This window comes from Myotis davidii, unplaced genomic scaffold, assembly GCF_000327345.1.
Source record: "Myotis davidii unplaced genomic scaffold, ASM32734v1 scaffold2001, whole genome shotgun sequence".
NCBI classification, from domain to species: Eukaryota; Metazoa; Chordata; class Mammalia; order Chiroptera; family Vespertilionidae; genus Myotis; species Myotis davidii.
The window spans coordinates 24,821-38,158 of NW_006291200.1; the positions used below are offsets into that span (position 1 = coordinate 24,821).

Sequence of the window (13,338 nt, forward strand, 5' to 3'; positions counted from 1 at the left end):
GGCCAGAGGAAAGGGCGGGGGGGTGGGAGGAAGGAGACATATGTAATAGTCTTTGTAATACTTTAAGCAATAAAAAAAATGTATGATCTATTTGATACATTAGATGTGTACTCTTAAATAATTTAGTACAAACAATTCAGAAATGTTTATTGAATAAATAGGCCAGAAAACAAAGAACTAATACGCTACAATGTGCTCCCCTTACACACCGTGACTACAAGATCAAGTGAGGTAGAAGAATGGACAGAGATTGACCAAGAAGCACGTCTGGCACCTAGTACAAGGCTGGCAATATTTATTTTCTGATGTATGATTATGACAAAGAAAGATATTATTTAAATATAAAAAGAACAACCTGGCTGGTGTGGCTCAGTGGTTGAACATTGACCTATGAACCTGGAGGTCACGGTTCAATTCCCAGTCAGGGCACATGTCCAGGTTGGAGGTTTGATCCCCAGTGTGGGCATGCAGGAGGCAGCTGATCAATGATTTCTTTCATCATTAATGTTTCTATCTCTCTCTCCCTCTCCCTTCCTCGCTAAAATCAATAAAAATATTTTTAGAAGAAAAAAAAGAAACTAACAGAGATTTCTTCTTCTCCATGAAAATAAATCCTAGACATTTCCAAGAGATTACGCTGAATGAGCTGTCAAATTCCCCAAAATGTTCCTAGTAGCACACCCAAAATTACATCCCGAAAAGAAGTTAAGAGATCATGAAGTATGCCACCTATAAGGGCACACATAAGGAAAAATGATCATAGAGAAATATTTTTACATACCCAATACATCAGAAAATCAAACGTAGGTGATTTATGAAGAAAGGTATGTATTTTATAGAACAAATATAGAAAAATGAATAATTAATATTAACAAATATAAAAAATGTATGCAGTGCATATAAGCATAACCAATGGACATAAGACGTAGGGGGATGAGGGCATGGTGTGGCTAGTGGTTGAACATTGACCTATGAACCTGGAGGTCACGGTTCAATTCCCAGTCAGGGCACATGTCCAGGTTGGAGGTTTGATCCCCAGTGTGGGCATGCAGGAGGCAGCTGATCAATGATTTCTTTCATCATTAATGTTTCTATCTCTCTCTCCCTCTCCCTTCCTCGCTGAAATCAATAAAAAATAAATATCAAAACAACAATATAACAGTAACAACATAAAAAGAGATTTATTCTAGGGTCAATCCTGGGACTATTCAAAGGTCAACTGAGTCATCAATATATTTTATGCAACCACATCTGTATAGAATAGTACTTAAAAGTGTGGGTCTGGGATCAAACAGTCAGATTTATATCTTGGCTACCCTACTTAATGGATTTGTGACTTTGAGCAATTTATTTATTTATTTATTTATTTATTTATTTATTTATTTATTTAGAGATAAACACTGATGTGAGAAACATTGATTGGCCGCCTCCCATAATGCCCCAACCAGGGATAGGGGAAGTGCCAGGGGAGAGAGAGAAACATCAATGTGAGAGAGACACATTGACTGGTTGTCTCCCATATACAACTGATCTGGGCTAGGCCAAAACTGTAACTGAGGTATGTGCCCTTGACTAAGAATGGAACCTCAGACCCTTTGTTTGACAGTCTGATGTTCTAACTACTGAGCAAAACCATCCAGGGCTGAGCAAATTATTTCACCTACGTTCCTCAGTTTCCTTGTCTATAAAATGAGCATAGCACAATTGTGACCATTAAATGGATAGAAACATCAATGGAACTTAAAACAAGTATGAAGCAATTACCCAATAATATTGTTGTTCACTGTTTACCCTCAGTGTTTGCCATAATGGCTGGCACAATGGAAGAGGAAGGAACACAGATATACATATACACATGCATATTTTAGTTGATTTTTAGAGAAAGTGGAAAGGAGAGGGAGAGAGAGAGAGAGAGAGATCGATGAGAGAACTTGCCCTCCTGCATGCTCCTACTGGGAATCAAGAACCCCTATTGAGGATCAAGCCTGAAACCTGGATGTGTGCCCTGACCCAGGAATTGAACCAACAATCTTTTGGTGCATGGAACGATGCCCAACCAACTGAGCCACACCGGCCAGGGCCAGAAATATTTTCTGAGAGAATAACTGATACCATTAATGAAGGAAAAGATTACCAGATTTGTTAACAAAAATTTTAGAACTTCTGACTAGCAAAAAAAAAAGAACTCTCATAAATTTAAGTCAAATTAAAATTGGGGAAACCTAAGAATATGATACAAAGGGTTATCATTTTTAATTTTATGACGAACCTTGGTAAATCAAAAAGAACAAAAGATTAACACACCTATAAGGCAAAAGATTCCAAGAAAAGCAATATAAAACATGACAAAATGTCAATGACCGATAAACATGAATATTTGTTTAACATCACTAGTAGAAAAAGTACTCCATTTAAAGTGGTCTCACTTTTCACCTATCAAATTAGCAAGGGAAAAAGAGACGAATAGTATCTAGTTTTGAAAAGGGTGAAGAGAAAGTGGCAAACTTGCGCACCATGGTAGGACATGACATTGCAGCAATACATTTCAAAAGCTTATTAACTCTATATACTTTTTAGCTCAATGATTATTCTTTTAAGATTAAGAAATTATTAATTTTAAGTACAACTTCAGTTATAAGATGTTCATGCAAATATTATTTTAATAGAAACTATAGAAGTCAACTTCAGTTTTCAACAAGAAATTGTGATACAGATAATTGAGTACTACGCAATCATTACAATGTCATAGAAATCTATTTACTGAAGAGAAACATGTGCAATATACAATTAAGTGCAAAACAATCCTATATAATAAAAGCCTAATATGCAAATTGTCCCCATGGGTGGTCATTCGACCCGGAGAATGGGAGTTTGACCACTCACTATGACTTGCGCTGACCACCAGGGGGTGGCACAAAACATGGCGGGTGTCGGCAATGTGCTGCAACTTCTCACCAGCTACCTGGGGGCGGAGTGACTGGGACAGAGGTGCCCCGAGGTGTCTGCCGAGCTTGCTCTCACTCCTCCTGCTCCCCTCCCCTGGGACGCCAGGGCTTGTGCTCAGGTGATGGGCTCCCATGAGGAGCCTGCCCCGCACCTGCACTGCCTCTTCGCTCCCTGTGGGTTTGCGCAGGAGCTAGTCTGTGAGGCTGGCCAGGAGAGAGTGCACTGCCTGCCCAGCTTCCATGCAGCACCGCTGGGCAGCCAAGAGGCCCACACTGCGTCCTGGCCTGCCGCATCTGGCCGCACTCATCACATCTCCACATGGAAACTCAGGCACCATGGCTTAGGCGCAGGGGGGTGCACAGGGGCCTGGGGGCCCAAGTGCAGCCCAGGGCCCAGAGGTCAGCTGGGACCGGCCCTCCCATGCTACACACTCATGCTTCAATCGCTGGCCAGGTCTAGGGACCACACCTGTGCACAAACTTCGTGCACCAGGCCTCTAGTTCAGGTTATAATCAATTATGGTCAATGTTCAATAATTTTATAAGAATACTGGAGGCTCGGTGCACGAAATTCATGCACTGAAGGGGAGGTGTCCCTCAGCCTGGCCTGTGGCCTCTTGCAGACCAGGATCCTTCAGGGGATGTCCACCTGCAGTCAGACATCCCTCTCTCAGTCTGGGGCTCTCGGAGTCCCTTGCTCCTTACCACCTGCCTGCAGCGAAGGTGGGAGAAGCTCCCACCACTGCCACTGTACTCACCAGCTGTGAACCCGGCTTCTGGCTGAGTGGCACTCCCCTTGTGGGAGCACACTGACCACCAAGGGGAAGCTCCTGCGTTGAGCATCTGCCCCTTGGTGGTCAGTGCATATCATAATGACCCATCATTCCACCAGTCATTTTGCCATTCTGTCAATTTGCATATTATGGTTTTATTATATAGGATTTGGAGCAGAGAGAAAAGAAGGAGAGAGAGAGAGAGTGTGAGAGAGAGAGATGATAAGTAGATAGATAAATAGATTCTGGATAGACTTACATCAAAAGATTTGGAATTATTATTCCTGGGATATGACCATTGCAGATTTTATTTTTATCTTTTCCCTTTTTAAAATGTATATCTTTTAATTTCAAGAGAAACTTTATACATTATTTTTAAACTTAATATTTTGGTGCTTCAATAATATAGGAGACTGAATTTCAAACATTGCTGATAACTAAAACCATTACTAAATGTGGAAATTTTTACTTTCACAATTTCTGTAGAGTGACATTCAAGACCAAATTAACACCTTGGGATTCAAAATTGGTGCAGGATCTTGTTCCACCACTACCAAAAGGTGCACAGTTGTCCGCACTCTATATATTTAATTTGTCTTAATAACAGAGCAACCATCTATATCTATATATAGAAAAAGCCAGCAACCATACCAATTTAACAACTGGGCAACTGGTTGCTATGATGCCCAGCCCCTGCCACTGGCTGGCCCTGCCACTGATCAGCTTCTCCCACCCCAATTGAGGTGGCCAACTTCCTCAGAGCCCCTTGCCCAGGCCAGCCCTGCCCCCCAACGGGAATCCCAACCCCAATGGGAACGTGGCCAGCCTGCAAACTGACCATGGTCCCTTGCCGAGGCTGGCCCTGCCTCCCAATGGGGACCCCCCACCCTGATGGGGGCATCGCCAGTCTGAAAATCACCCCTATCCCCTCGCCCAGGCCAGCCCTGCCCCCAGCAGGGACCCCGTCACCCCAATCAGGGGTGTGGCCCCTCACCCAGGAGTGTGGCCCCACCCTCATTAGGGGTGTGGCCGGCCTGTAAACTACCCGCAGCCCCTCACCCAGGGAAACCCCACCCCAACAGTGGGTGTGGCTGACCTGCAAACCGCCTACAGTCCCTCGCCCCAGCCAGCCCCGCCCCCCCACCCAGATCTGGGGCCCCCATCAGGGCAGGCCAGCTGGCCCCCACCTGTGAACCAGGCCTCTATCCTTTATAATAAAAGGGTAATATGCAAATTGGCCCTAAAGGCAGAATGATCAAAACAACCACTGGACCAGTTACTATGAGGTGCACTGACCACCTCTCAGTTCCTTTCCACAGCCAGTATGCTCTGATTGCCTGATGATGAACGAGGAATCGGGGGTGGGTGGCGGGGGATGTGGGCAGTGCCAAGCCAAGGCCCCCACCCCACTGGTCACCCCACACACAGAGGGCAACCCACAGTGGGGGTGGGGCTGGTGAGCGGGCAATAACAGCTGACCTCTCAGTCCCTTCTCCTGGCTGTCAGGCACTGATCACCCTATGGCAAAAGGGGTGGGTGGCAACAGGGGTTGGGTGGCGGTGGGATTTGGGGCCAACTGTGGGCCACCGGGAAGGATGGCCCTGATCACAGGCCAGGCCTAGAGACCGTACATGTGCACAAAATTTGTGTGCTGGGCCTCTAATTTATTTATAATGATGTCCAAAGGTATATTTCAAAAATATCTATTAAATATATTAGTAGTATTAATAATATTATTGCTTAAATTTTTCTATTAAAAACTGTGATAAAATTTCAAAGCAACTTGAGCAGATAAATGGTAATAAAATGGTTATCAAATTAATTGAAACATATGGTTATTAAAATGAAATAATTTGTTTTAAGTAGTGGTTTCTTAACCCACTGAAATTTCCTCCCTTGTCTAAAATGAGCTTTCTATAAAGAATAAAAATATATTAAATTTATAAAAATCTTGTTTAATAACTGAAGAAAATAACAATAACAACAAAAAGTTATGAATTACATGGCAATGGTTATATTTTCTTGTTTACCTGTAGAGAAGACCATGCTCATGAATATACTGAATCCAGTGATAGCCAAGATGTCATCTACACTGCTAGCAGCCATTAGTAAGGTTGGAATGCCTTTCTCAACACCATATCCTTCTTCTTGCAACTGTAGCATGGAAGGGACAACAACAGCAGGAGAGACAGCACCTACTACAAAACTGAGAGAAGACTTTGAACACCAATTTTAAAACCTCCACTTTACCAAATAGTTAATTTTATTAAAATTTATAGCAGATATATTTTTACAACTTTATGTTAAGTGTAAAAATTCAGCTTTTGAGTGAATGCCATTTAATGATGGTAAAATGTCTCTCTCACCCAGACCCTGGCAATATTTGTCCTGGCTGATTTCACTCAGCATAATGTTATCAAGGCTCATTATGTTGTAGACCAGTGGTTCTCAACGTTCCTAATGCCGCAACCCTTTAATACAGTTCCTCATGTTGTGGTGACCCCGAACCATAAAATTATTTTTGTTGCTACCATAACTGTAATTTTGCTACTGTTATGAATCGTAATGTAAATATCTGATACGCAGGATGTATTTTCATTGTTACAAATTGAACATAATTAAAGCATACTGATTAATCACAAAAATAATATGTAATTATATATGTGTTTTCCAATGGTCTTAGGCGACCCCTATGAAAGGGTCGTTCAACCCCAAAGGGTCGCGACCCACGGCTTGAGAACAGCTGTTTGTAGACAGTGACAAGATTTCTTTCTTCCTTTCTTTTCTTTCCTTTTTTTTTTTTTTTTACAGCTGAATTATATCCCATTGTATGTATATACCACATTTTCTTTACCTATTCATTTGTCAATGGTTATTTGGGCTTTTCCCAGCTTTTGCCATGGTGAATACTGCTGCAACATCTCTCTAAAATCTGGCTTTCAATTCTCTTGGTCATATACTCAGAAATAGGATTACTAATTTTATGGTGATTCTATTTTTGTGTGTTTTTTGTTTTTGTTTTGTTTTGTTTTTAAAGAACCTCTAAACTGGTTTCCAAGTTTTATTCCCAATAGTAGTGCACAAGGGTTCCAATTTCTGCACATCTTGGTCAACAACTGTTATTTTGGTTTGCTTGTTGTTTTTAAACATGTTTTTATTGATTTTGAGAGAGAGAGAAAGGGAGAGGGATACAGAGATAAAAACATCAATGAGAGGAACATCATCGATTGGCTGCCTCCTGCACTCCCTCTACTAGGGATCAAGTCCGAAACCTGGGCACGTGCCCTGATGGGATCAAACCAGCAACCTCAGCCACTGAATTACATCAGCTGGGCTCTGTTTGTTTGTTTTTGAATAGTCACCACCCTAATTGGTGTGGGTTGATATTTCATTGTTAATTAGTATTTCTCTAATGATTAAAAATGTTGAGCACTTTCATAAGCTTTTTGACCATTTGTGTATCTTTTTTGGGAAAATGTTTATTAAAGTCATTTGCCATTATTTAGGTAGGTTTTTTTGGTTTTGAGTTGTAGGAATTCTTCATATGTTCTAAATATTGATTTCTTTTTAGATATATGTTTTGCAATTATTTTATCCCATTTTGTATGTTGCCTTTTGTCTATGTTAGTGTTTCATTTCCTGTGCAGAAATTTTCAAGTTTTATTAAGTACCATCTATTTTTGCTTTTGTTGCCTGTGTTTTTAAGTGTCAGATCTAAGAAATCATTGCCAAATTCAATGTCATGAAGCTTTTACATGAAATTTACTGGAATACAGTATTCTTGGTTGGCAGTGTTTTTTTTTTTTTCTTTTAGCATTTTGTTGTTGTTAATACTCACCCAAGAACACTTTTCTATTGATTTTTTAGGAAGAATGTTAGAGAGAGGGAAAGACAGAGAGAAACATCAATGTGAGAGAAACGCATCCATTAGTTGCCTCCTGAAAGTGCCCTGACCAGGGCTGGGGTCGGGGAGGAGCCTGCAACTTAGATATGTGCCCTTGACCAGAATTGAACCCAGGACTGTTTGGTCCACAGGCCAATGCTCTATCCACTGAGCCAAACAGGCTAGGGCTCTTTAAGCATTTTGAATCTTCCAGTACATTCTAGCCTACAAGTTTTCTGCTGAGAAATGCAATTAATATCTTACAGGAACTCTTGCTTTTTTTTCTGCTACTTTCAAGATTCTCTCTATCTATGACTTATGACAGTTTGAGTATAGTGTGTCTCAGTGTAGGTCTTTTTGGTTTTACTCAAGTGGAACGTCTTTGAGCTTCTTAAGTTTGTATGTCCATTTCATCTCTCAATTTGGAAGTTTTTACCCATTATTTCTTCAAATAGGCTTTATGACCATTTATTTCTCTCTCCTACTCCTAGAACTCCCATAATGTGTAGATTGGTCTATTAAAGAATATCCTATAAGTCCCTAGGATCTCCCCACTTTCCTTTGTTCTTTTTTTTTTCTCTCCGTTGACTTGATTTCAAATAACCTTGGCATCAAGTTCATTAATTCTTTCTTCAGATTGATGCAGTCTATAATTGATCCCTGTAGTCATTCTACCCCCCCCCAATTTTGTTATTGTATACTACAGTTTAAAATTAATTTTTGTTCTTTTATATAGTTTCTATTTCTTTATTGGTAACTTCATTTGATTCATGTCTGATTTTCCTGATATACTTATTTTTTATATTTTTAAATTTATCTTTTTTATTGTTGAAAGTATTACATGTCCCCTTCTCCCCCACTGATCCCCTCCAAACTACCCAGGTCCCCTTCCCTCATGACTTTCACCACACTATTGTCTGTGTCCAAGGGTTATGCACATAAGTTCTTTGGTTAATCTCTTCCTGCCCTCTCTCTCCCCTTCCCTCTGAAATTCATCAAAAGTCTGTTCCATACTTCCATGTCTCTGGATATATATTTTTTGTCACTTTTTAAATTAGATTCTGCACATAAGTGAGATCATATGATACTTGTCTTTCTCTGATTGGCTTATTTTGCTTAGCATAATACTCTTCATGTCCCTCCATGTTGTCTCAAAGGGTAAGAGATCCTTCATTTTTATAGCTACATAGTATTCCATTGTGTAAATGTACCACTTCTTTTTTATTCGCTCATCTACTGATGGGAACTAGGGCTGTTTCAAGATCTTAGCTATTGTAAATAACACTGCTATAAACATAGGGGTGCATATATCCTTTCTGATCAGTGTTTTGGGATTCTTAGGATATATTCCTAGATGTGGGATCCCTGGGTCAAATGGCAGTTCCATTTTTTATTTTTGAGGAAACTCCATAATGTTCTCCATTGTGACTGCACCAGTATGCATTCCCACCAGCATTTCTAGCTTCTTGACGGTAGCCATTATGGCAGGTGTGAAGGATACCTCATTGTTTTAATTTGCATCTCTGATGATTAGTAACTTTGAGCATTTCTTCATATCTCTTGACCATATGTATGTCCCCTTTAGAGAAGTATCTATTTAGGTCCTTGACCCATTTTTTTAATTGCATTATTTGTCTTCTTTTTGTTAAGTTGTATGAGTTTTTTATATATTTTGGAAATTAACCCCTTATCAGATGTATCACTGGCAAAATGTTCTCCCATACAATGGGATCCCTTTCCATTTTGTTGATGGTTTCTTTTGCTGTGCAGAAGCTTTTTATTTTGATATAGTCCCATTTGTTCATTTTCTTTTTTGTTTTCCTTGCCCTAAAAGATGTATCAGCAAACATATTGCTACAAGAGATGTCTGAGATTTTGCTGCCTATGGTTTCTTCTAGAATTCTTATGGTTTCACAACTTACACTTAAGTCTTTTATCCATTTGGAGTTTATTCTTCTGTATGGGGTAAGTTGGTGGTCTAGTTTCATTTTATTTTTTTGCATGTATCTAATATCCCTAACATCATTTACTGACAAGATTTTCTTTACTCTTCCTGACATTTTTAGATGTCTGTGTTCTCTTTTAGCTCACTGAGCATTTTAAAGATGTTAGTTTGAAGTATTTGGTGAATAATTCATACATTTCCATTTGTTTAGGAATGGCTTCTGGAGTTTTAGTTGTTCCTTTGATATGTCTTGTTATCATTTCGTGAAATTTGCATATTTGAAAACAGTCTTTATAGACTATCTTCACTATGGAGAGATCTTCACCAATTAGCCCAGCTAGAGATTCTAGGGACCTCTCAAACCTTTCTGGGATATGTCTTCTCTGGGCTTGGGTGTGTTATCTCCAGGTGAAGAGTTTTGTCTTTTCCTACTCTGGAAAATCCCCAGGGGTCTATCTGCAGTAGTGTAATACCTCTAGAGCTGTAGCAATCCATAGGACTTAGGCATCTAAAGTTTGCCAGTGTCTGCCTCTCTCTCTCTCTCTCTCTCTCCGCCAGTGTCTCCCTCTCTCTCTCTCTCTCTCTCTCTCTCTCTCTCTCTCTCTCTCTGTAACCCTCACCCATTGATTTTTAGAGGGAATGGAAGGGAAAAGGGGAGGAAGAAAGAGAGAGAGAAAGAAACATTGATGTGAGAGAGAGACATTGATTGGTTGCCTTCTACATGTGCCCCACCTGAGGCCGGTTATCAAAACTGCAACCCAGCTATGTGCCACATAGTAAGCACTTTAGAAGTGTTTGCTACTACTATAATTATTGTTACAAGAAACAATAGTGAGCAATGAAATTTATTGCTAAATCTATAGAAGCAATAAATTCATTGTAAAGAACTTAAAAATAGTCTTAGTGAGGGAATATATAAAGAAGTGGGGAAATTGACAACTTGCTATGAATTAAAGAATGTGTTTTCCAAAATTATAGGTAATCATTAGGAGGAGGAGTTTCTAGTTTCTAATCAGGATATGTTTTTACTGATATGTTTTTACTGTTTAAGAGAGAGAGGAAGGGAGCGGGGAGAGCAAGAAAAACTTCAATGTGAGAGAGAAACATCATTGTGAGTGAGAAACATCAATCGGTTGCCTTGGGTTCTCACCCCAACCAGGGATCAAATCAATAACCTGGGTATGTTCCCTGACAAGAATCAAACCCTTGAACTTTCAATTACAGGATGATGCTCCAACCACTGAGCACACCAGCCAGGGTGAGTTTCTAATTTCTAAAGATTAAGGAATAAACAAAAGTAGAACAACAAAAATGCTGTTAATCCAGCAAAAGTGAAAGAAAAGAATGAAACTCACGTAAACATACAATATTTTAAGTGTTTTTAAAAATTGATTTTAGAAAGATATTGAGAGACAGAGAGAGAGGGAGAGCGAGAGAAACATCAACTTATATAGTTCCATTTATTTATGCATTCATTAGTTGATCATTGTATGTGCCCTGACCAGGTATCAAACACACAACCATGAGATGATGCTCTAACCAATTGACCTACCTGGCCAGGGCCAAGAATACATAATATTTAAAATAGTGAAATAAAAAAGCAGGATTAAATCCAAATTATTCTATAATAAATTGGTTAGATTGATCTTTTTGAGACAGAGGTTCTCTAATTGATTTTAAAAATTAGCTCTGAGAGATGATAGAAACTGAGGGAGGAAAAATGGCGGCAAATAGGCAGATGTGTCCTGAGCCTTGTCCTGGATCAGATAGGAGGAGCAACTAAATCAAATAACATGCACCCAGAATTGGCGACTTAGACACAGCTGATAAGACAATTCACAGCTGGGAAGGACGCCTGGAGAATGGGGAATCTGGGTTGGAGAGAGATGCGCAACCAGCGGGCCAAAAGGGTCAGAAAGAAGCTGCACAGCACCAAATCTGCATCCCTTGGGGACAGGTGCAACATCCAACTGTAGAAAGGAAGCCCACAGGACTGCTAGTGGCTGGGGAATCTAGATCTAAGTCCACAACCATGAGAGGCTGCACCCAGAAAGGCGGCCGGAAGAGGTACATGAGCCACATGGTGCCAGGGGGAGAGAAACTCTCAGTCATGTGGTTGTTTTACCTCTGTTTTGTCTTAGCTTTTACTCGCTAAACCCCGTTTATGGGACTTTCAATTAGAAATACTCACATGAGGCTGCCATGCAGGTAGAGGTGCAGATTTGTGAAGTCTTGGGAGAGGTGGTGGAGAAGAGCAGGACAGGGAGAGGTGACCAGGAATCTGGCACTGAGACATTCGTGACCCTCCAAACCTCAGCAGCCATTTTTCTTCTGAAGAGCCAGGCTCTCCTAGCAGCCTTAAGGCATCTAATACAGCCAAACCCAGCCTACACCTTGAGCTTTACAAAGAAAACAAAGACTCTGAATAACCCCAAAGAGCAATCAAAGACTGGGCTGAAGAGGGACTGTTCAGTCCCAGAAAGAAATACAGCGCCTTCCTCCCCTTAAAGCCCTATCAGAAATAGATATTTGAGTGATTAAGATTGACAGTAGGCAGACAGGAAAAGCAGGCAGATTGGTCCTGCCTGCTTGCAGCCAAGGCTGTGGAGATAGGTACAAACAGAGAAGCGGCAAGTTGCTTGGAACTTCAACACGGTGCTGACTACCTAACAGAAAACTCAGAAGTGGCAGACAGAACAGAAAAGTGGGGTCTTAAACCAGACCCCATGGGGCATTAAAACTCTGATGAAGCAAACACTTCACTTTTTTACCTTTTATATTTTATTTTTTTAAAAGAAAAAACTATTTTTTCTTTGATCGTTTTTATTGCTTCTTTGTATTACCTTTTCTTCATTTTATTTTTATTTATTTTGTTATTTTATTTTATCTTAGTTTTCTTTTTTTCCACCCTTTTCTTCTTCATCTCTCCTTTTTTCATCATTTTTCTCCTGTTCCTGTTTTAGTTTTTCTCTTTTATTTCTTTTTACCCCTTGTTTGTTGATCAACTTTATCTGCTTTGATGTGTTATTATTGTTGTTGTCTCTTTTGGCTTACTCATATATCTAATTTTCTCTCCCCTGCTCCAAGTCCATGCACCCTTCTCTTTTCTCTTTCTTCAGTAGTCAATTTGTTTTATGCTTTGTTTTCCCTCTCCTCTCTTGCTCTCTTTTTCTCCTAATTGTTTAATTAGTTTTACTCATTAAACTCAAGCCTATCTGCTCTCTCCTCTATTATCCTTTTCCAAAAATAAATGAATAAATAGATTTTAAAAATTATTTATTTACTTACTTATTTTCTTCTTATCATTCATTCTCTTTCTCCCTCCTCTATACTGAACAATGGTGCTTCCCCTGTTCATTCAATTCCTTAATCTTACTTTTTTGTATATAAACCCTGCCTCTAGAGATTCTGTCAACCCCCGCTCCCCCCCACCCCCATTTTCTGGGTGTGTGTTTGAATTTTTTCTTTTTTTTTTTTGCTCCTTTTTTTACTCTCCTACCTTTTATCCCTTTTCTCAATATCATATTTGCTCTCTTTTCTCTCTCCTAGTTCTCTCTTCTCAGTTGGTCACCTTTATTGGGGTTATTGGTGTCATGAGTACATTTGTGTTTTCTTCCCTTTGTGTTGTATCTTGTTGAGTTGTATTTTGTGATGTTTGGTCAATAGGGTAGAGATCAAGCCACATATACATACACCCTGAGAGGAGATTTCATCTATGAGTAGTACAATAACATCCAAGACCCTACTATACCAAGAGAACTCAAATATCCCAAGTAGGGTTATCTCTAGAAT

General features: G+C 39.9%; 1 protein-coding gene across 1 annotated transcript in view; it reads right to left on the minus strand.

The window, feature by feature from the left end:
* LOC102761402 (sodium/hydrogen exchanger 9B1-like) overlaps positions 1-13,338 on the minus strand; it is a 60,425-nt gene that overhangs the window by 14,216 nt on the left and 32,871 nt on the right. The window contains 1 exon segment of the mRNA XM_015564349.1: positions 5,749-5,924. Within this exon segment, the coding sequence (XP_015419835.1) occupies positions 5,749-5,924 (176 nt within the window).